Raw genomic sequence first — 20,404 nt, forward strand, 5'->3', positions numbered from 1 at the left:
GCTATTTGCTGGGGCTCTCACACCTACCCCTGGAGGAGCACCCGCCAGGGAGTCTGGCCCCCACCCCTGACCTCCTTAGCTAGGGGCCAGGGTTTGGGCATCCTCAGGGAGCAAGGAGCTTAGACAAAGAGCTCAGACTCATCGAGCGCGCTGTGCGTCGTAACAGCCCTAGGAGGCAGCGCCTCACTCTAGAGCTGTGGAAACCGGGGCTCGGAGGGGCGACCCCGCCTCTGGGAGTGCAGTGTTCCCCGGTCCCACAGTGCTCCTGCTGGAGCTCAAACCCAGCTCCATTTCGCCGCGCCTCCCCCCGCCCCGCCCGCGCACCTGCCCAGGTGCGCCCCGGAGCCCGAGCGCCGGCGGAAAGTGTCGAGCGGCTTCGCGCGGGGCGGGGCCGGCCGGCCGGGGCGGGGCCAGGCGGCGCTGGAGCCGGACCCCACCCGGCCCGCGCCCGCCGCCGCCGCCGCCGCCGCCATGGGCGCCTGCCTGGGCGCCTGCTCCCTGCTCAGCTGCGTGAGTGCCCGCGCGCCCACTTTGTCCTGTCTGGCTCCTCCAAGGAGTTTCCGTTTCGCTCCCTCCAAACTTGTCTCCCGCGCCCCCCCCTCCGGGTCTCGGCTCGGTTCCGGCGGGGGAAGGGCGGCGCCCCGGGGCGGGACGGCACCGGGACCGGGACCGGGACCGGGCCGGGGCCGGGCCAGCTTGGGGCGGTCCTGGCGCCGCGTCGCTCGCCTCTCCCGGGCGCTTTGTGTGGCCTGCCTGTGCCCGACCCTGTCCGCCCTGTGCCCTCCTCTGTCCGGCTGGCGCCCTGTCCGCCCGTGCGTCCCCCTGGCTCCGTTTGTCCATTCGTGTCGCCCGCTCGGGCTCAGCGTCCGTGGGTCTGTCTGCGCATCACTCTCCGTCCCTCGGCACCCCGCCTGCTTTGTGCAGCCCGGCTCGCGCTAACTCCGGGGCACTTCCCCAGCCAGCTCCGGACCCCTCCCCTTTGCGTCCGGAGCTGAGATGGGGTGGGCTGGGTAGGACCCCCCCCCCCTTTTCTAAGTCGCCTTCGAGTGAGGTTGCTGTCCGTTGTCACTGACCACCTGGCCCAAACTTTGAATTGGGAGACCCAGGAGAGAGGGGAGGCTTGGGTGTGGGAGCCCGGCCGCCTGCGCTGGGGACCTGGGGGGGCGGCCAGCTCCGTTTTGGGGCAGCAGCCAGCGGAGGGGAGGGGCGCCAGCTGGGAGGCCCCTCGCCTTTCTCTCTCCCCAGCCGGGTCCCCTTACTTTCCCCTCATTGAATCTGAGGTTCATTCAGGCGTCTCCCTCCCCCTCTGGCCCACACAAAGAGGGGCGGAGCAGGATGGGGCTCCAGTGGCTGTGGAAGGAAAGAAAGCTCGGGACTTGCCTTCCTTTGTGCCTGATTTGTGTGCGTGTCTGGAGGAGGGGGCATGGGGCGAGGGCTGGGATCTAGACATTGAGTTGGTAGCCATTTTCCTGGAAGGTGCCCAGCCTCAGGAAGCCTTAGAGAGGGTCCCCAGACACATGTTCTATCCTCCCTGGACCTCCAGTTCCAGGAGAGAGAGAGAGAGAGAGAGAGAGAGAGAGAGAGAGAGAGAGAGAGAGAGAGAGAGAGAGAACACGAACCTAAAGTCCCTGCCCACTTAAGAATCCAAGGTTTGGGCTGCCCTCTGCCCCAGGAGTTTGCTTCCTGTTGAGGGAGCCACCCAGCTCCCCCATAGCTGAGTGACTAGATTCCCATCTGGTTGGCCCTGGTCAGCACAGGCCACACTGGGTGGGGCTGAGGTTGTTGAGCAGACCTGCCAGTCCCTGAGCCTTGGTCCCCCCCTCTGTAAGCTGAGGTCGACAGCAGCACCTCCCGTATTCTGTGGGAAGTGCCCGGCACGGCTCCTGGTGACACATGGCCATCCTCCCCACGTGTGGGCGCCATGCTCTCCGGGGTAGAGATCTCCATCTGGAGGGAGGCAAAACCAAGTGCTGACTCCTACAGGCCCCGTGAGACCCCAGCCCAGAGAGGTCAGCTGAATCGCCTAAGGTCACCCAGTGACAGGATGCGGCACTGCACAGCCAGGATGGAGCTCTGGTTCCTGGTCCAGACTTCTGTGCCCCCGCCACCATCCTGGTTGCTTAGGGACAGCCTGGCCTAGGGTAGAATTGGGAGGTAAGTTAGAGAGCCTCTGAACTCTGCAGGGGGCCTGTCCCTCCCTTAGGAGTTCTGAACTCTGCCTTTTGCTGTGCCTGGTGCTGTACTGAGGCTTCAGCACGCCATTCTGCTGGTTCTACCCCAGCCTGTGACATCGGTATCACAGTGTACACGCACACTACCGACAATGGCCACCATTATGGTGCCTTCCCGTAGGCCCAGCTTGCATGGCACAGAGCTGCACCGCAGTGGGGGGCACAGGCCCAGCTCCGCAGTGAGCACTGTATGTGTGAAGACGCTAGATCAGAGAGGGCAGGCGATTCCCCCACAGCTAAGCAGCATTAAATGGTGCACTGGACCACGACTGGACATCCCGTTTCAAGTGAAGTTCCAATGGGAGGTTCCCAGGTGTCTTAGGAGGAAAGTGTTGGGGTGCATGGGATGGTGGAAGAGACTTTTGTACCTTCTCAGCTGGGACCCATCTCTCCACGGTGCCTCTCTTGGCGTGTGCACTGGGCAGAAGGCAAGTCCTGCCTTGCCGGGAGTCACCAGGCAAGGGACACGTGATGTGACTGGACACTGAGCAAATATTTAGGGAGGGCCTCGAATGTGCCAGGACAGACCGTGAGAGGCCACAGTTTGGTCAGAGCAGTTGGACTCAGATCCTGGCTTGGCCTCTTCTCTGCATGACTGAGGCTCACACTGTCCTCTCCTTGGTGAAGTGCAAGAGCCAGGGTGCCCACTTCTGGGGACGTTGTGGGGTTAAGCGGACCAAGCGGGGCACAGCTGCATGCTGTGGCATGTCAGGCCACAGCACCCCGCATGGTAAATTCCTGGAGGCCCCTGGTGAGGAAGCGCTGAGGCTGCAAGCCAGGGCTGTCCAGCTTCAGAGCCTGGCCCCGCGCTGTCCACCTGCGCCAGTAGCCCATCATCTGTGGACGAGGAAAGCAGGGCCCACAGCAGGAGGAGAGACTTCCCTCCCCAGGACCTGCAGTTTGGGCAGTGGGGCAGGCGGGAGGGTAGGCGTGTGCTAAGTGGCTCTGGCTACCTGGGCGTGGGCTGGTTTTAGGTGGCTCAGCCAGCCGTGAGATTGTTTGAGAAGGCTGCAAGGTGCATTCTTGCCCAGGCCAGTGGTTTTATTTATTTATTTTGGTGTGGTACTAGGGATTGAACCCACATGAGTTCAATCTCTCAGCTATACCCTCAGCCCTATTTTATTTTTTTATGTGGAAACAGGCTCTTACTAAGTTGATGAGGGCCTCACAAAGTTGCTGAGGCTGGCCGTGAACCTGCGATCCTCCCAAGTATTGGGATTACAAGTGTGTGCCGGCACACCTGGCAGGCCAGTGTTTTTAAATTACAACATAGTATATTTAGCATAACATTTGCCATTGTAACCTTTTAAAAAGTTTATTTAAACCTGGCACAGTAGCATGTTCCACAAAACAACAACAACAAAAAACAAACAACAACAACAACAACAAAACCCCCCTGCATCAGGAACAACAAAATAAAAACCAAAAGGGCTGGGGATATAGCTCAGAGGTAGAATGCCCAAGCACTGTTGGACATTGTACCAGGATGACAGACATGTGCCACCACCTCCGGCTAGAAAAGAAAGGTTTATTGATTTTCGCAGTGCTGGGGCTCAAACCCACAGCCTCACACATGCTGGACAAGGGCGGTACCACTGAGCTACATCCCCAGCTTTCTTCCTCACCCTTCAAGGAGCTTCTCATTTGTTTCAGGAAACAGTTGGAGTAAAAATGGTTCTTTAGTGCAACTGTAACACTATTGATGCCTGAGTGAGTTTAGGGCGTCCTCAGAGGAGTGCATGGGTGAGGGAGGCTGAGGCACAGTCAGCGGGAGAGGCTGTCTGCCTACGTCCAGGTTACTGACAGCACCCCCTGGCTCCCTTGGCCATCTCCCAGGACGCTGGGTATCACTTCATGTCTGTCTTCCACTGTGGCAAGTGACGTTTCTAAAACACAAATCTGATGCCGTAACTCTTCTTTGGCAGTGGTCCCCATTGCCTTTGGGCAAACTCCAGATTCCCTGGCCTGGCCCACGGGATGTTGACTGCCAGCCACTTTCAGTCCCACGCCGGCCACCCTGGAAGAGATGGCTGGTGTAATTCCTGTGCTAGGACCACCTCCTCCTACCTCACCTAGCTGCCTGCTTGCTCTACTGGAAACCCCCTGCCCCTCCAAGTGTGTGTGTGTGTGTGTGTGTGTGTGTGTGTAAGAGAGAGAGGGGGTGGGGAGAGAGGGGGAGAGAGAGATTGGGAATTGAACCCAGAGACAATCTACGCATGAGCTATACCACCAGCGCTATTTTTTAATTTATTTATTTAATTTTTTAAAATTTTTTTGTGGGTCTGGGGATGGAACCCAGGGGCATTTGATTTCCAAGCTATACCCCCTGCCCTGTTTTTTATTTTGAAACCGGGTCTCACTGAGTTACAGAAGGCCTCACTAAGTAGCCGAGGCTGCCCGCGAACCACGATCCTCTGGTCTCAGCTGGGATTACAAGCATGCGCCACCACGCCCAGCTTAATTTTTTATTTTGAAACAGGGTCTAAATTGCTGAAGCTGGCCTCGAACCTGTGATCCTCCTATCTCAGTCTCCCCAGTAGTGAGATTACTGTGGTATGCCACCATGTCTGGCCCCTCCCTTTTTTATTGTGGTGAAATACATACAAAATGTGTCATTTTAGTCCTGTTTCTTTCCTTTGAGACAGTCTTGCTATCTTGCCCGAGCTGGTCTCCAATTCCTGGGCTCAGTGATCCTCTAGCTGCAGCCTCTCCAATAGACTACAAGTGAATGTCCCTGTGCCTGGCTTCATGTAGCCACTTAAAAGTGCACAATTTCCAGGTGTAGTGGCACACACTTATAATCCCAGTACTTGGGAGGCTGAAATAGGAGGATCACAGGCTTGAGGCTAGGCTTAGCAACTTTGTGAGGCCCTCTGCAACTTAATGGGACCCTGTTTCGAAATAAAAAAAGAAAACAGAGCTGGGATGTAGCTCAGAGATAGAATGCCCCTGGGTTCAATCCTCAGCACCCCCCCCACCCCATTACAGTTCAGCCTGGCATAGTGGTGGACCTTTGTAATCCCAGTACTTGGAAAGATGAGACAGGAAGATTGCAGGTTTGAGGGCAGCTTCAGCAATGTAGTGAGACTCTCAACAACCTAGCAAGACCTGTTTCAAAACAAAACAAAAAATAGGCTCAGAGTGTAGCTTGCAGGTGGACTGCTCCTGGGTTCAGTCCTCAGTCTCACATATTCTCTCTTTCCCCCTCCCCCTCTCCCTCCCCCTTCCCCTTCCCTCCCCCTCCCCTCCCCCTCTCCCTCCCCCTCTCTCTTTCTCTCTTCCTCTCTGGCGTTCATTGGCATTGAGTACATGCGCAGTGACTAACCACACCCCTCTACAGCATCATTTTTTACCTTTGTAGTCTGGAACTCTCACTAAACAGTAACTCCCCAGCCCCTGGTAGCCACCATTGTACTTTTCCTCTTAATGAATTTGACTGTTCTCGGTTCCTCAGTAAGCGCAGGCATACAGTCTAGTCTATCTAAGCAGCACGATCCCATTCCTTAGTGCTCATCCAGGTAGCGTGGGTCAGAATTTCCTTCCTTTTTAAGAGTGAGGAGTAAGCCAGGCATGGTGGTGCACATGCCTGTCCTCCACTACTGGGGAGGCTGAGACAGGAGAATCGCAGGTTGGCAGCCAGCCTCAGCTACTTAGTGAGGCCCTCTGCAACTTAGTGAGACCCTGCTTGAAAATAAAGAATAAAAAGTAGGGCTGTAGAGCCGGGCGTGGTGGCGCATGCTTGTAATCCCCACGCTTGGGAGGCAGAGACAGGAGGATCGCACTGGTTCGAAGCCAGCCACGTGCGCTGGCTTAGGAGACCCTGTTTCCAAATAAAAATGTAAAAATAGGTCTGGGAGTGTAGCCCGGAGGTAGAAGGGCTCCCAGGAACCCCAGTACCACAAAAAAAAAAAAAAAAAAGTTTTTTAAAAAAAGGGCTGGGGTGTAGCTCGGACATAGACTACCCCTGTGTTCAATCCCCAGTACTGCAAATAAATAAATAAATAAATAAATAAATAAATAAATAAATAAATGCTGGGGTATATGTAGCCCAGAGGTAGAATACTCCTGGGTTCAATCCCAGTAACACACACACACACACACACACACACACACACACACACACACGGTGAGTAATCTTCCATTGTATGATGTATCACATTTCCTTGATTCATTCGTCCACACCTGGGTTATTTCCCCTTTTGGCTACTGTGATTCATGCTGCTGTGAACATGGGCGCGACATTTGAAAGAGGCTGGGTTGGTTGAATGCAAGAAACCTTGCTGCGCTGTCTTCTTTTATTGTGTGAATGGTGCTGGGGGTCAAGCCCAGGGACATTCTACCTCTGACCACACCCCCAGCCCTCTTTTATTATTTGTATTTTGAAACAGGGTCTTGCTAAGATACAGATGCTGTCCTCCAACCCATGATCCTCCTGTCTCAGCCTCCCAAGTGCTGGGATTCTTCACCTGGCTCCCTGGCTTCTGAATTCCTGAGCCCTCCATTCGTGCCCTGCACTAGGGCCCCGGGTCGGTGCCTGGCCTTCTCCCACTGGCCCAGGCTGCAGCTGGGAGGGTTGTAGTCTGCTGTGGGGGCCTCAGAGCACTGGCTTCTCTGCAGCTGTGGCATTCCTAGGAGCGAATGGGCTGCCACTGTCTCCAGATGTCAGATAGTTGCAATTTCTCAAGATTCCAATAAGCTCACACAACCTAAAGCTTTGTGCCAATTTTAGTTTTTTAATGTAAAATATTAATTTTTTATATTCATAAAATCAACTCAATTGAACTATAATTTATATACAATTAAATGTACCCCAGTAAAGTGTTACCCACATACTGTTCCCATTTGATAGAGAAATCTGTGTGATGGAGTGCCATGATTTTTTTTTTTTTTTTCAGTACTGAAGATGTAACCCAGGGGCATTCAACCTCTGAGATATACCCCCAGCCCTTTTAATTTTTTATTTTGAAACAGCGCCTTGTGAAGTTGCTAAGGTTGGTCTTAAACCTGCGATTCTCCTATCTCAGCCTCCCCAAGATTGGGATTATAGGTGTGTGGCCCTATGTCTGCTGGCGTGACATGTTGATAGGTGTTTATTCCCTGTGTTACCATTATGTCTTGTGATAAACATTGCCACAGTGCACTCCCGCACTGGTGTGTGCCCATGTATCCGTCCCTGCTCCCACGGGCTGGTCTGTCTGCAGGAAGCTCTTCTCAGGGCTGCTCCAGAGGTGGGTGAAGGGATCCGCCTCACCAGCCTGGCTCTGCAAGCTGCTGGGCTGATGTGTTTTTCTCTCCCTCTCCTGGGCTCTCTGGATACTGATTGGCCCTTGGAAATCCTGAGGTTCTAGGTATCAGGACACTCAGATTTTTTTGTGTGTGGTACTGGGGACTGACCCAGCGGCATTCTACCTCTGAGCTACACCCCCAGCCCTATTTTTTATTCTTTATTTTCAAACAGGGTCTCACTAAGTTGCGAAGGGTCTCATTAAGTAGCTGAGCCATGAACCTGCAATCCTCCTGTCTTAGCCTCCCAAGTACTGGGATTACAAGCGTGTGCCACCACGCCCGGCTCTCTGTAAGTGTCTTAAACTCTCTGGTCTCAATGCCCACATGTGTAAAATGAAAGTAATACCCTCCTCTTTCTGATAACCAGAATGCTCCTGTGGTCTATGGGATGTCTTCCTGGTTTATGCTTACCCTCCCACCTCCCAAGATGGCTGCAAATAGGAGGCAGGGCTTGTAGTGGCCACTGTGAGATGGAACTAGAAGCTTCTGGACAGGTGGACATTGTGATTGGAACGTGAAGAACCAAGTTCAAGTTGGCTTCATCACAAGCATTGCACCTAGCACCCATTCATACTCGGCTCTGTGAGAGGAAGATGGGCGAGAAAGGGCTTTTCGTAGTTTGGGGAGAAAGCTGGACAGGCGGTGCTATACCCCAAGCCGAGGGTGCTGTATGCGTGTGACCCGGCCAGAAAGAAGGGCGTGGGGTCTCAGAGGAGCCTGGTCCTTTGGCCTGCTCTCTGCAAACGAATCTTCAGTGTGGAGTTCTTCCCATCTCTCTGCTCTTGCCCTCCTGTGGCTGCCCACTGCGGTTAGGGTGAGAGGCAGGGTTGTGTGTGGCTGCCAGGCCTGCGGGGTCTGGACCTGCCAGCCAGCTGGTGTCCTCCCTGCTCACACCAGGGCCTCTTCCCTCCCTGGGTCTGGCAGCATCTACCATCCTTCAGCTCCTCTTTAAGGAGGCCCTCCTGAACCCCCCACCTCTCTCGGAAGTAGTGCCCTCATGGCGGTGGGCATGTGTTCTTGTTAGCACTTACCAAGAAGCGTGTGATGAGCCAGGTGTGGTGGCACACACCTGTAATCCCAGTACTTGGGAGGCTGAGGCAGGAGGATCGTAGACCCAAGGAAGGACAGCCTCAACAAGCAATGAGGCTCTCATGAACCTAGGGAGACCTTGTTTAAAAAAAAAAAAAGTAGCCAGGCATGGTGGCACATGCTTGTAATCCCCACGCTTGGGAGGCGGAGACAGGAGGATCACACAGGTTCGAAACCAGCAGCACTGGCTTAAGAGACCCTATTTCCAAATAAAAATATAAAAAAATTAGGTTTGGGAGTGTAGCCCGGAAGTAGAAGGGCTTCCAGGAACCCCAGTACCACAAAAAAAAAAAAAAAAAAAAGTAGCTGGGCGTGGTGGTGCACGCTTGTAATCCCAACATTCGGGAGGCTGAGATGGGAGGATCACGGTTCGCGGCCAACTCAGCTACTTAGTGAGGCCCTCCACAATTTAGTGAGACTCTGTTTCAAAATAAAGAGTAAAAAATTGGGCAGAGGGTGTAGCTCAGAGGACAAATGCCCATGGGTTCCATCCCCAGACCCGGAAAAAAAAAAGCTGGGTGTAGTAGCTCACACTTGTAATTCCTGTGATCCCCATACTTGAGAGGCAGAGTTAGAAGGATCATAGGTTCAAAGCCAGCCTCAGCAACTTAGTGAGGCCCTTTGTAACTTAGTGACATCCTGCTTCCAAATAAGAATAAAATGGGGCTGGGGGTATAACTAAGAGGTAGAATGTCCTTGGGTTCAATCCTAGTACCAAAAACAAACAAACAAATAACAAATAAATGGGGCTGGGGGTATAGCCCAGAGGCAGACTGTCCCTGGGTTCAGTCTCCAGTAACACATACACACACACACACACACACACACACACACACACACTGCATGCAAAGCTTTGTTTAATGACCCTCCGACCCGGGCTGGGGCTTGTCTCTGGCTCTCAATACCTGGGAGATGACTTAGGGCTGCTTGGGAAGATCTTTAGTTTACTGGAGGCAGCTCCATCTGGGGTGTGTGTTCTCAAAGGTGGGGCTGCAGACCCTGCCCCCAGGGACCAGCCTCCTTTCCAGGTGCTGGCTGGGAGCAGCGTGGCCTCAGCAGCCCCTCTGATTTCATTCAGCTGCTGGGAGGAGGGCTCAGAGAGGGGAAGGGTTAGACCACCACCCAGCCCACACTGGTACAGCTCAGAGTGGGGAATGGTCCTTGGGATTCTCAACTCCACCCACTCAGCAGATGTGTATCATGTACCAGCTGTTCTCTGAGGTCTTGACGCATGTCTGTTCTGTGCCAGGCACTCGGCAGATGGTTCCAGAGCGCCTACTGTGTGCCAGGCACGGTTTCATTTTCTGGGAATAGCACACAGTGAGCAAAACAGACAAAAGTCAATGCCCTGCTAGAAAGGGGAGGCAGACAAACGGGTGAATACAAGCTGGGCGTGGCGGTGCACCTGTAATCACAGCTGCGTGGGAGGCTAAGGCAGGAGGATTGCAAGATGAAGTCCAGCCGCAGCAATTTAGCAAGAACCTGTCTCAAGTTTAAAAATAAGAAGGCCTGGGGATATATCTCTGTGGTAGAGTGCCCCTGGGTTCAATCCCCAACACGCGCACACACACACACACACACACACACACACACACACACACACGGTCTTGTTAAATTGCTGAGGCTAGCCTCCAGCTGGCAGTCTTCCTGCCTCAGCCCCCCAGGTTTCTGGGATTACAGGTGTGTGCCACTGTTCCTGGCACGCAAGACCCTGTCTTAAAAAATAAAAAGGGGCTGGGGATGTAGGTCAGTGGTGAGCGCCTCTGGGTTCCATCCCCAGTATGTACCACCCCCCCAAATGATAGAAGGCAAATCAGGTGACAGGAAGCCCTAAGGTCCTACCGTGAGTAAAAGTGGGGGAGGAAAGGGTGTCTGAGGGGTGAAAACTTAAAATCCCTGTTTTGTTCTCACAACTGCCTTGTGAGGAGTAAGGACTGTCTTGAGAAAAGAGAACAAGTTCAGAGAAGTGAAGTGTATTGTCTAAGCCACACATCGATGGCAGCGCTGGCCTGATTTTTTTTTTTTTTTTTTTTGGTGGTACTGGGGGTGGAACCCAGAGGCTTTCTATCTCCAGGCTATACTCCCAGACCTGTTTTCCATTTTATTTGTAAACAGGGTTTCACTAAGTTGCTGAGAGCCTCACTAAGAGGCTGAGGCTGGCTTCGAACCCGTGTGATCCTCCTGTCTCAGCCTCCCAAGCGCGGGGAGTACGAGCATGGCCCGGCTGGCCTGATTTTTTTAAACTTGGGGAACAGTGTGACCCCAGCCCTCTTTCCACCGTGGCACTTGAGATTGATCTAGGTTTGAGTCCGGGTTCTGCTGCTTACTGGCTTTGTGACCCTTCGTGACTCAGTTTCCCCCTCCAGCTTAAAAGTTAAATGGATAACCTCTGGGTAGAGTGTGCACCCGCCGGGCTTGGGGTGGATTTGGAGACAGTGCAGGCTGCGGGGCGCTGCACACCTGGGCGGGAAGGGGAGCCGCAGGGTAACGTGCCCCGCCCCCTCCCGCAGGCGTCCTGCCTCTGTGGCTCCGCCCCCTGCGTCCTGTGCTGCTGCTGCCCCTCAGGCCGCAACTCCACCGTGAGCCGCCTGGGCTTCACCCTCTTCCTCTTCCTGGGGGTGCTCGTGTGCATCATCATGATGAGCCCCGGCGTGGAGAGCCAGCTCTACAAGGTGAGCCGGGTGCCCGGGTGTGAGTCCTGGGATCTGGAGATGGGGACTCCCAGACCCCACCCTGGAGGCCCGAGTCTGCAGCTGAGGCCCCTAATGGCTCAGACCACTCCAGGGAATCCCGCTCAGGACCGCATAGTGTGTTACTGAGCCCTGGGGTTCTGGGGGGATGCGGACAGCTAGGAACAGGCGGGGCCTGGACCTTGGGTCTCAGGGAGCCTGCTCGCAGGGCTCCAGTCCCACAGGCAGGCAGGAGGGAGCCTCCTTCCTGTCCCCCTGGGGCTCAAAAGCTGCCCTGTCTGTCTCCACAGCTGCCCTGGATGTGTGAGGAGGGGGCCGGGATGCCGGTGGTCCTGCAGGGCTACATCGACTGCGGCTCCCTGCTGGGCTTCCGGGCAGTCTATCGCATGTGCTTTGCCCTGGCCGCCTTCTTCTTCCTTTTCACCCTGCTCATGATCTGTGTGCGCAGCAGCCAGGACCCCCGGGCTGCCATCCAGAACGGGTGAGCAGGGCCCCTGCCCGCACCCTTCCCGCGGCCTCTCTCGTCCTCTGCCTGTCTCCTGGGGTCTTAGACCCCCATCCTCAGACTCGGGAGCCCCCGAAGCCAGGGGACACGGCACAGAGGAAGCTCATTTGGTTGTAACCATCTCTCCGGGGGGAAAAGAAAGCACAGAGAGGGCATCAGTATACCTGAGATCACACAGCATGTTAGAGACGCAGTTGGCTGGAACCCAGGTTACCATGCGACGGCAGTTCTTTCTTCTCCGCCACTTGGGGCTCTTTCTAGGGGCAGGGCAGGATTTCTGTGTCCTTAAGACCATCAAGAAGTCCCTGCTCAACAGCCTCAGCTACTTAGTGAGGCCCTCTGCAACTTAGTGAGACCTGGTTTCTAAATAAATAATTTTTAAAAATTGGGTTGGGGGGTAGAATGCCCCTGGGTTCAATCCCCAGTACTGTAAAAAAAAAAAAAAAAGTCCCTGCTCTTTGGGGCGGTGTGCTGGCCCGTGCCCCTGGCCCACTCGGTTTCCTGTCCACCCCTGCTGCAGGTTTTGGTTCTTTAAGTTCCTGGTCCTTGTGGGCATCACCGTGGGTGCCTTCTACATCCCGGACGGCTCCTTCTCCAACAGTAGGTGACGTGGGGCACACCGCTTCTTCCCAGTGCTGCCCGCGGCTTGGGCGGAGAGCGGTGGGTGCGGGCGTGGGAGGGCCCGGCGCTGTGGCCGCCGCTCAGTCCCTTCCCCTGCAGTCTGGTTCTACTTTGGCGTCGTGGGCTCCCTGCTCTTCATCCTCATCCAGCTGGTCCTGTTCATCGACTTCGCACACTCCTGGAACCAGCGGTGGCTGTGCAAGGCGGAGGAGTGTGACTCCCGCGCCTGGTACGCAGGTCAGTGTTGCCAGGGTGCCCGCAGGGTGGAGGGCAGGAACTGAGCACAGCCAGGAACCCAGGCAGAGGGGCGGGCCGGGGGTAGGAGAGCCTCGGAGGGTGGAGTTCAGACTCTGGCTGCGCACAGCCGGCCCTGCGTGGCACCCGGACCAAACTTCAGGCGACACCGATCACTGTAGCCCCAGTAGCAGGAGTCCCTGACAAGTCTCATCGGAATATCAAGAAAACCTGGGTACCCGTCGGAGCTTTCCATCTCTCTAAAATTGCTGGTGTCTCTGCCACCACCACGAACTGAGCTCAGTTGGACCGGGCTGTTTTGAACTCAAAACTTTATAGTGCAAGAGTCAGCTTGGTTCAGGATGGGGCAGTAACTCAGAGGAGCCGGTGGAAGACACTGATGCTACTCCTCGGATGAGGAGCTGGAGGCCCTCGAGGGGTGGGCTGTCCAGAAGCCCTGGAGGGATGGGGCTGTGCCTCCTGAGCCCACTCTCTGTCCCTCCCCCAGGCCTCTTCTTCTTCACTTTCCTCTTCTACATTCTGTCCATTGCGGCCGTGACGCTCATGTTCATCTACTACACTGAGCCTGGCGCCTGCCACGAGGGTAAAGTTTTCATTGGCCTCAACCTCGTCTTGTGTGTCTGCGTGTCCATCATCGCTGTCCTGCCTAAGATCCAGGTGAGCCTGACTGTTCACCCAGCCCCGACAGGTGGGACCTCAGTACCTGGGTTCCAGGGCAGGAGCTGACAGGCAGAGAGGCTTGGGCTGTGTGCATGGGCTCCAAGTCAGCCCTCCGAGCTGTCTGGCATCTCACTTCTGCAGGCTGGGCGTCTTTGGGATACCTCCATGCCCTCAAATATAAAATGGGGATGATAATATTTGTTACTTGGGGTTCCTCTCAGGATTGAACACTTGGAGCTGGCACCAAGCTCTCGATCAGACTTTAGCTGTTCTTGTAGTTATTGATGTTTTTTGCTTTCTTGCAAATCAGAAGAGCATTAGGAGGAGTTAGTGAGTGATGCTTCCTAGACTCCGGTATCGGCCCCTCCTGGACCATTTGGGGCAGTGGGCGGGGCTCCCAGAAGTAAATATCTGTTCTTCAGAAAAGGTCTCTGAGTTGGGTGGGGTGGTGCACACCTGTAATCCCAGTACATGAGAGGCTGAGACAGAAAGATTGCAGGTTTGAGGGCTATCTTATCAACTTAGTGATACCCTGTTTCAAAATAAAAAATAAAGCTGGGCAGTGGTGGCAGATGCTTGCAGTACTTGAGAGGCTGAGACAAGGAGGATTGCAGGTTTGAGGACAGCCTCAGCAAACAGTGAGACTCTCTTTAACCTAGCAAGATCCTGTTTCAAAATAAAAATAAAATAGGGCTGAGGGTATAGCTTGGAGGTTGAATGCCCCTGGGTTCAATTCCAAATACCACATTAATTATTTTTTTATTTTATTTTAATTTTTTGCGGGTCTGGGGATAGAACCCAGGGGCATTTGACCTCCAAGCTACACCCCTGCCCTATTTTTTTTTTTTTATTCTTTATTTTGAAACTGGGTCTCACTGAGTTGCAGAGGGCCTCACTAAGTAGCTGAGGCTGTCCGTGAACCGCGATCCTCTGGTCTCAGCCTCCCGAATGCTGGGATTACAAGCGTGCGCCACCACGCCCGGCTCTTTCTTATTTTTTTTTAATGTGGTATTTTAGCCGGGACCGGCTTGTAATCCCAGCATTCGGGAGGTGGAGACTGGAGGAGGATGGCGTTTCAAGAACAGCCTCAGCTACTTAGCAAGGCCTTTGCAACTCAGTGAGACCCTGTTTCAAAATAAAGAATAAAAAAAAAAATAGGGCTGGAGGTGTAGATCAGAGGTACAGTGCCCCTGGGTTCCATCCCTGGTATTGAAAAAAAAAAAAGAAAGAAAAAAAGGGAAAGGAAAGTGCCTCTGGACCCCCTTGCGCATCCGGCAGTACCTCAGTTTGACTCGGCATTCCAGGAGTCTGAAAGGTAGAGCAGTGGTCCTTGAGGGTCTCCAGCACCAAGGTTCCCGGCGCGTGTAGGTCAGGGGCGGGGCTGCATCGGGTGTGCTGCGGGTGGGAGTGGCTGTCTCTGCACTAGCAGGGGTCTCATTGATGAACCTTCTTGCCAGGATGCCCAGCCCAACTCGGGTCTGCTGCAGGCCTCCGTGGTCACCCTCTACACCATGTTTGTCACCTGGTCGGCCCTCTCCAATGTCCCCGGTAAGTGTGGGCCCAGGCTCGGGGAGGCGCGAGCTCCAGCCCACCCTGAGTCTCAGCCTTAGGGAGGCGGGGGCCGTCTGCCCCGGAGCCCGCTCGCTCTCTCTGCGAGCGTGATCTGTGCTGGCCATTGCGTGGTGGTTGTGTTTCTGTCTGTCTGTCCTCTGGGGTTGGCTGTCTGCCCATCCTCGGCTCCCCAGAACCTGCAGGGGCAGTGGGTGACTATGCTTCCATCCCCAGAACAGAAATGTAACCCTCACCTGCTCACTCACCTGGGCAACAAGTCGGTGCTGGCAGACCCCGAGGCCTACGAGAGCCAGTGGTGGGATGCCCCCAGCATCGTGGGGCTCGTCGTCTTCATCCTGTGCACCCTCTTTATCAGGTACGGCAGGCTCTGCCCTGGGGCGATCACAACTGGGGGCTGAGTCAGAGGCATGTGTGTGTGTGTTTGTGTGTGTGTGTGTGTGTGTGTGTGGAGTTCGTGGGAGCCCAGACTCCAAACTGAAGGGTGCTTTCAGTGGGCAGTCTGCCTGGCCCCTGCCTCTGCTGCTGGGGAAACTGAGTCCCTCAGAGGACACAGCATGAGTGGGCAGCAGAGGCGGCTGGACCCCACCTCCCGCACGCCAGGCTACCTTGTCTTGGGCCCAGTCACCTGGGGGCCAGCGGGGCCAGGCTCAGTCTCACTGCTGTGTGGTCCTGGGAAAGTGGTCGAGCCTTCCCGAGCCTCACATTCCTTCCCAGGAAGAGGAGCATGCCGCCTTCATGGTGGTGGACAGGCTGCGGCCCTGCGGTCTCCCCTGGGAGGGCAACGTGTGTTGACGATCCCACAGCCACCGTTTAAAGGGATGTCATGCCAGGCGTGGTGGTGCATACTTGTAATCCCAGTGCTTTGGAGGCTGAGACAGAAGGATTGTACAGGTTCAAAGCCAGCCTCAGCTACTTAGTGAGGCTCTCAGCATTTAGTGAGACTCTGTTTCACATAAAGTATAAAATAGGGCTGGGGATATAGCTCAGAGGTAGAATGCTTCTGGGTTCTATTCCCAGTACCGGGGGGGGGGGAATTGTTGACATTGATACAAGCACTTACCAGTGTGGACTTGGGGCTAGACTGCCAGCTAGCTGTGTGATCTTGGACAGATCACTTACCCTCTCTGGGCCTCGGATTCCTTATCTGTAAAATAGGGATAAAAATAGTACCCATGTCATTGAATTATTGAAGGGTGGTACAATGAATTACTAGGTACAAAACAGAAGGAACTTGGCAAGTGGTAGGTAATGCATAGGTTTTAGCTATTTGAACATTTGCACACTGGGTAGATGTGAAGGGCTGTTTTATAGTAGTCACTGGATCAAAACAGTTGGTATAATTAATAATTACTGTTTACACTGAATCCAGCAGGCTCATGGTTGCCTCCCTGTGGGCCAGCATTTCCCCGGTGCCCTTTGCTCTCCGGAGGCTCGGGGCCCTGCTCCTCCTCAGGGGCCCTGCTCCTCCTCCTCCTCCGTCCTGCCGGCTTCTCCCTCCCAGGAGGAGGCAGCACACCAGGCCCCGGGCTAGAGCACCTCGAGGCTGTTCCACAATTGGCATTCTTTTAACCCCTTTCTTTTTAAAAATGATTGATTTGTTTGTTTTTGTTTGTTGTGTGGTACTGGGGATTGAACTCAGGGACATCCCACCTCTGAGATACACCCCCAGCCCTATTTTTTATTCTTTATTTTGAAACAGGGTCTCACTGAGTTGCAAAGGCCCTCACTAAGTAATAGCTGAGGCTGTCCTTGAACCACGATCCTCCTGTCTCAGCCTCCCAAATGCCGGGATTGCAAGCATGCACCACCATGCCCTGCTTATTTTTTGTTTTGAAACAAGGTCTTGCTAGGTTGCCAAAAGTCTAGCTAAGTTGCTGAGGCTGTCCTCGAACCTGCAGTCTTCCTGTCTCAGCCTCCCAGGTACTGGGATTACAGACATGTACCACCGTGGCTGGCTTGTTTTAACCTTTTTCGAAACATTTTCTCTAAGTCATGTCTGGGCAGTTCACCAGCATCTCTCCTCTCCATCCCATTTGATTTTGGGTCAGCCTTGAAAGGCCCAGATGACCTCTGCTTTAAAGATGGGAAGAATGAGACTCAGGAGCAGCCAGGGATCCGAGCCGTGAGCACACAGTGGCCGGAGCTTGGCACTTTCCGGCCCCTGGTGCTCTGTCCCTCCCCCTCCCTGGCCAGCGCAGCTGGTTGTTGGAGGCTCTCCTGGGAGCCCGGTGCTGCCTGGCTGTCCTCTGCTGAGTTCTTCAGGCAGGCGCAGCCTCAGGGCCGGAACCACCCACCGTCAGCCTGGCTTCGGTGGCCCTGGCTTGGCCCCTGTGCATTTGATACCCACAGAGTAGCTGGCGACCAGGCCCCACTGGGGCGCAGCTGTGCGGGTTCTCAATTTGATGGGAGTGGGGCTGAAATCCAGCTTTTCAAACTTTTTATCTTTTTTTAAAAGATACATGTTGGTTTTTTCAAAATCGTATCTCACATTACTAAACTCTGCTTAAAGCATGAAAAGACCTCATCTCCGAAAAGTTCTGACATAGAGTCTTTTTAGTCTAAATGTGAAAGAAGGGGGAGCATTTGGTAAAACTGATTACTTAAGACTAGTAAAAGGGAAGCTTAGAGTTGATGGCAAATGTGTGCTGTTAATTATTACCATTATTAATGGATGCAGCGCCTGATAAGGTGTTTTGCAGCTGTAGGTACTCAGCACACCCGTGTGGGAGGGGCACATGAACAATCATAATAATAGTGATCATTTATTGTTTATATCGTGTACCAGCCACAGCGCCAGGGCCTTTACATCTATCCCATTCAGTCCTCTCAGCAGCCCATGACAGAGGTGCAGACCGGGACTCAGAGCTCCCAGAAAGCTTTGCTCAAGGTCACACAGGAAGTTGGTGTGGAGTTGAGAGTCAGTGAAGCTTGTTAAGCTGGGCACGGTGATACACAAGTGTGATCCCCGTTCTTGGGAGGCTGAGACTGGAGCATCACAGGCTTGAGGCCAGCCTCAGCAAGTACTGAGGCCCTGTTTCAAAACAAAAAAATAAAGAGGGCTGGGAGTGTAAGCTCAGAGGTAGAACGCCCCTGGATTCAATCCCTAGTACAAAAATAAAGCAAAACAAAAACACCCAAACAAAACAAAACAAACAAACAAAAACAGTTTGTTAACTCCTGAGCCCAGGGCCAAACCTCCAGGTCAGTGGCCTCAGGGGCTCTGAGACCCTCTGTGCCTGGTGGTGTGACCAGCGCCGGGGCTCCAGGGCCGCCCACTGCTGCCCATCTGTCTGGCTCGGCAGCCGTGGCCCTGACTGCCCACCCTCCTCTCTTCCCCCAGCGTGCGCTCCTCGGACCACCGGCAGGTGAACAGCCTGATGCAGACGGAGGGGTGTCCGATGGAGGCCGTGCAGCAGCAGCAGCAGCAGCAGATGCTGGTTTCCGAGGGCCGAGCCTTCGACAATGAGCGGGACGGCGTCACCTACAGCTACTCCTTCTTCCACTTCTGCCTGGTGCTGGCTTCACTACACGTCATGATGACTCTCACCAACTGGTACAGGTGCGCGGCCTGGCGGCGGGGCGGCTGGTGCCCGGGGCCTCCCCTCCAGCCCGCCCTGGTGTTCCTGGCGCCAGCTCAAGGCCTGGGGTGTCTGAATGTCCATCTTGGACCTGCCTAGGAGCCTGTCCCTGTCCTGCCTCAGTTTCCCTGCCAGTGCCCCCATCTGCTGAGCTCCTTTCTCACTAAGTGACTGAAAGGGGACATCACAGGAGGTGGGCGGGGTTCTCACAGGGGCTGGGTTTGCAGAGGGAGGGATCAGGGGGCCAGATTTGGAATTCCTGGTGGGAGGGTTAGGATTAGGGTGTGAAGGTCAGAATCAGAGTCAGTGTTAGGAATAAGGGTCAAGAGGTCTAGGGTTGGCATTGAGGCCACGTAGCTCTTTTAGGACTAGTGGGTAGCAGTAGTATGGCAGCGCACACACACCAGGGCTGGGCTGTTTGGCTAAAATGGAATTGGGAGGCCATAAAGCCAAGATGGAGGAGCTGAGATCAGGTGAGAAGATTGGGGGCCAGGGATCAAGAGAGTGTGGTTAAAGAATTAGAGGTCTGTCAGGCGTGGTGGCTCATGCTTGTAATGCCAGTACTTGGGACGCTGAGACAGGAGGATCGCAGGTTCACAGCCAGCCTCAGCTACTTAGTAGGCCCTCCGCAAGTTAGTGAGACACTGTTTTAAAATAAAGAATAAAAAAAAAAGAAACAGGGCTGGGGGTGTAGCTCAGAGGTAGAATGCCCCTGGGTTCAAGAAGTAGAGAACGGGCACCAGGTCAATTTTGAGGTCTAGAGCTGGGTCAGGAGTGTGGTAAAAAGCCAAGCTTTGTCCAGGGTCGCAAGGCCACACGTCTAAAGTGTCGGAGACAGGGAGGGACTAGGGTCCCAGGGGAGGAGGCAGCCTTCAGTCAGGGGCCACCGCTGGGTCATGGTGAGGGAGGAGGCCCGAGGCCCCCGGCCTGTGGGCCGGCTCACACGGCAGGTGGTGTGTTGCAGGCCTGGTGAGACAGGGAAGATGATTAGCACGTGGACCGCCGTGTGGGTGAAGATCTGCGCCAGCTGGGCGGGGCTCTTCCTCTACCTGTGGACCCTGGTGGCCCCCCTGCTCATGCCCAACCGCGACTTCAACTGAGACAGCCCTGCAGCCTGCCCATGGTGCGCCTCGGGGCCCAGTGACGCCTCCTCCCTGCTCCTGCTCAGCCAGGATGAGCCCCCTACCCCTCTGCCAGGACTGCACCTGAGCCGGCTGTCTTAGTGCCTTGGGGGCCTGAGGAGCGCCCCGCCTGAGCCCCACCCTCCCTCCATCCCAGGCCACAGAGTGGCCTCTTCCTTCCCTGCCCCTGGTCACCTCGTGCACCCTCTCACAACAAAAAGGCCCCTTGTTCCCAGGCTCCCAGGAGAGGGGCTGAGGGAGAGGGCTGCTTGGAGCCACCCAGAGGACAGGCAGCACTTGCCACGCCTGGTGCCCAGCACCCTGTCCCCTTCCTGGACCATGTGCCTTACTGAGTCTCTAAGACTTTGCCCAATAAACCAGCCTATAGTGTGCCTTCCCAAGTCCTGTGCCCTGCACTCTGCGGCACGTGGGGTTGAGAACGGAGCATCAGAGCGGGGGGGTCTGGGCTCTGGGCTCAGTCCTGGAGAGCCTGGGAGTGGGGGGAGGGCAGGTCAGAACGTGGGAAAAGGGAGTCTGGGCTAGAGAGGAGCCTGGGGTGGTGGGACACCAGAGGTCCTTCTCATGAATGGACAGGTCACAGTGGGGTAGAGAGCGGGGTTATGCCAGGTGCTGGTGACATGCCAGGTAAGACAGTCACGCCCGCCTCTATTGCCGCCCCCACCTTTCTGCAGTAGCCTTTGACATCTGCCTTGGGCAGGTACCACGGGCAGAGAGTATCTGACTGAGTCCTGGGCCTCAGTCTCCTCCGGGGAGATCACAGGCAGCCTGGCCGGGG

General features: G+C 55.0%; 1 protein-coding gene across 1 annotated transcript; it reads left to right on the forward strand.

The window, feature by feature from the left end:
- Positions 1–411: 411 nt before the first annotated feature.
- SERINC2 (serine incorporator 2) lies at positions 412–19,587 on the forward strand (the record flags this gene model as incomplete). Its single annotated transcript, XM_080691368.1, has 10 exons — positions 412–510; positions 11,117–11,278; positions 11,587–11,777; positions 12,322–12,401; positions 12,522–12,659; positions 13,165–13,334; positions 14,795–14,885; positions 15,123–15,264; positions 18,250–18,468; positions 19,452–19,587. The coding sequence occupies exons 1-10, from the start codon at positions 472–474 to the stop codon at positions 19,585–19,587; spliced, it is 1,368 nt and encodes a 455-aa protein (XP_080547494.1). The 5' UTR covers positions 412–471.
- Positions 19,588–20,404: the final 817 nt, after the last annotated feature.

Source organism: Muscardinus avellanarius (assembly GCF_963383645.1).
Source record: "Muscardinus avellanarius genome assembly, chromosome: 3".
Taxonomy (NCBI): Eukaryota; Metazoa; Chordata; class Mammalia; order Rodentia; family Gliridae; genus Muscardinus; species Muscardinus avellanarius.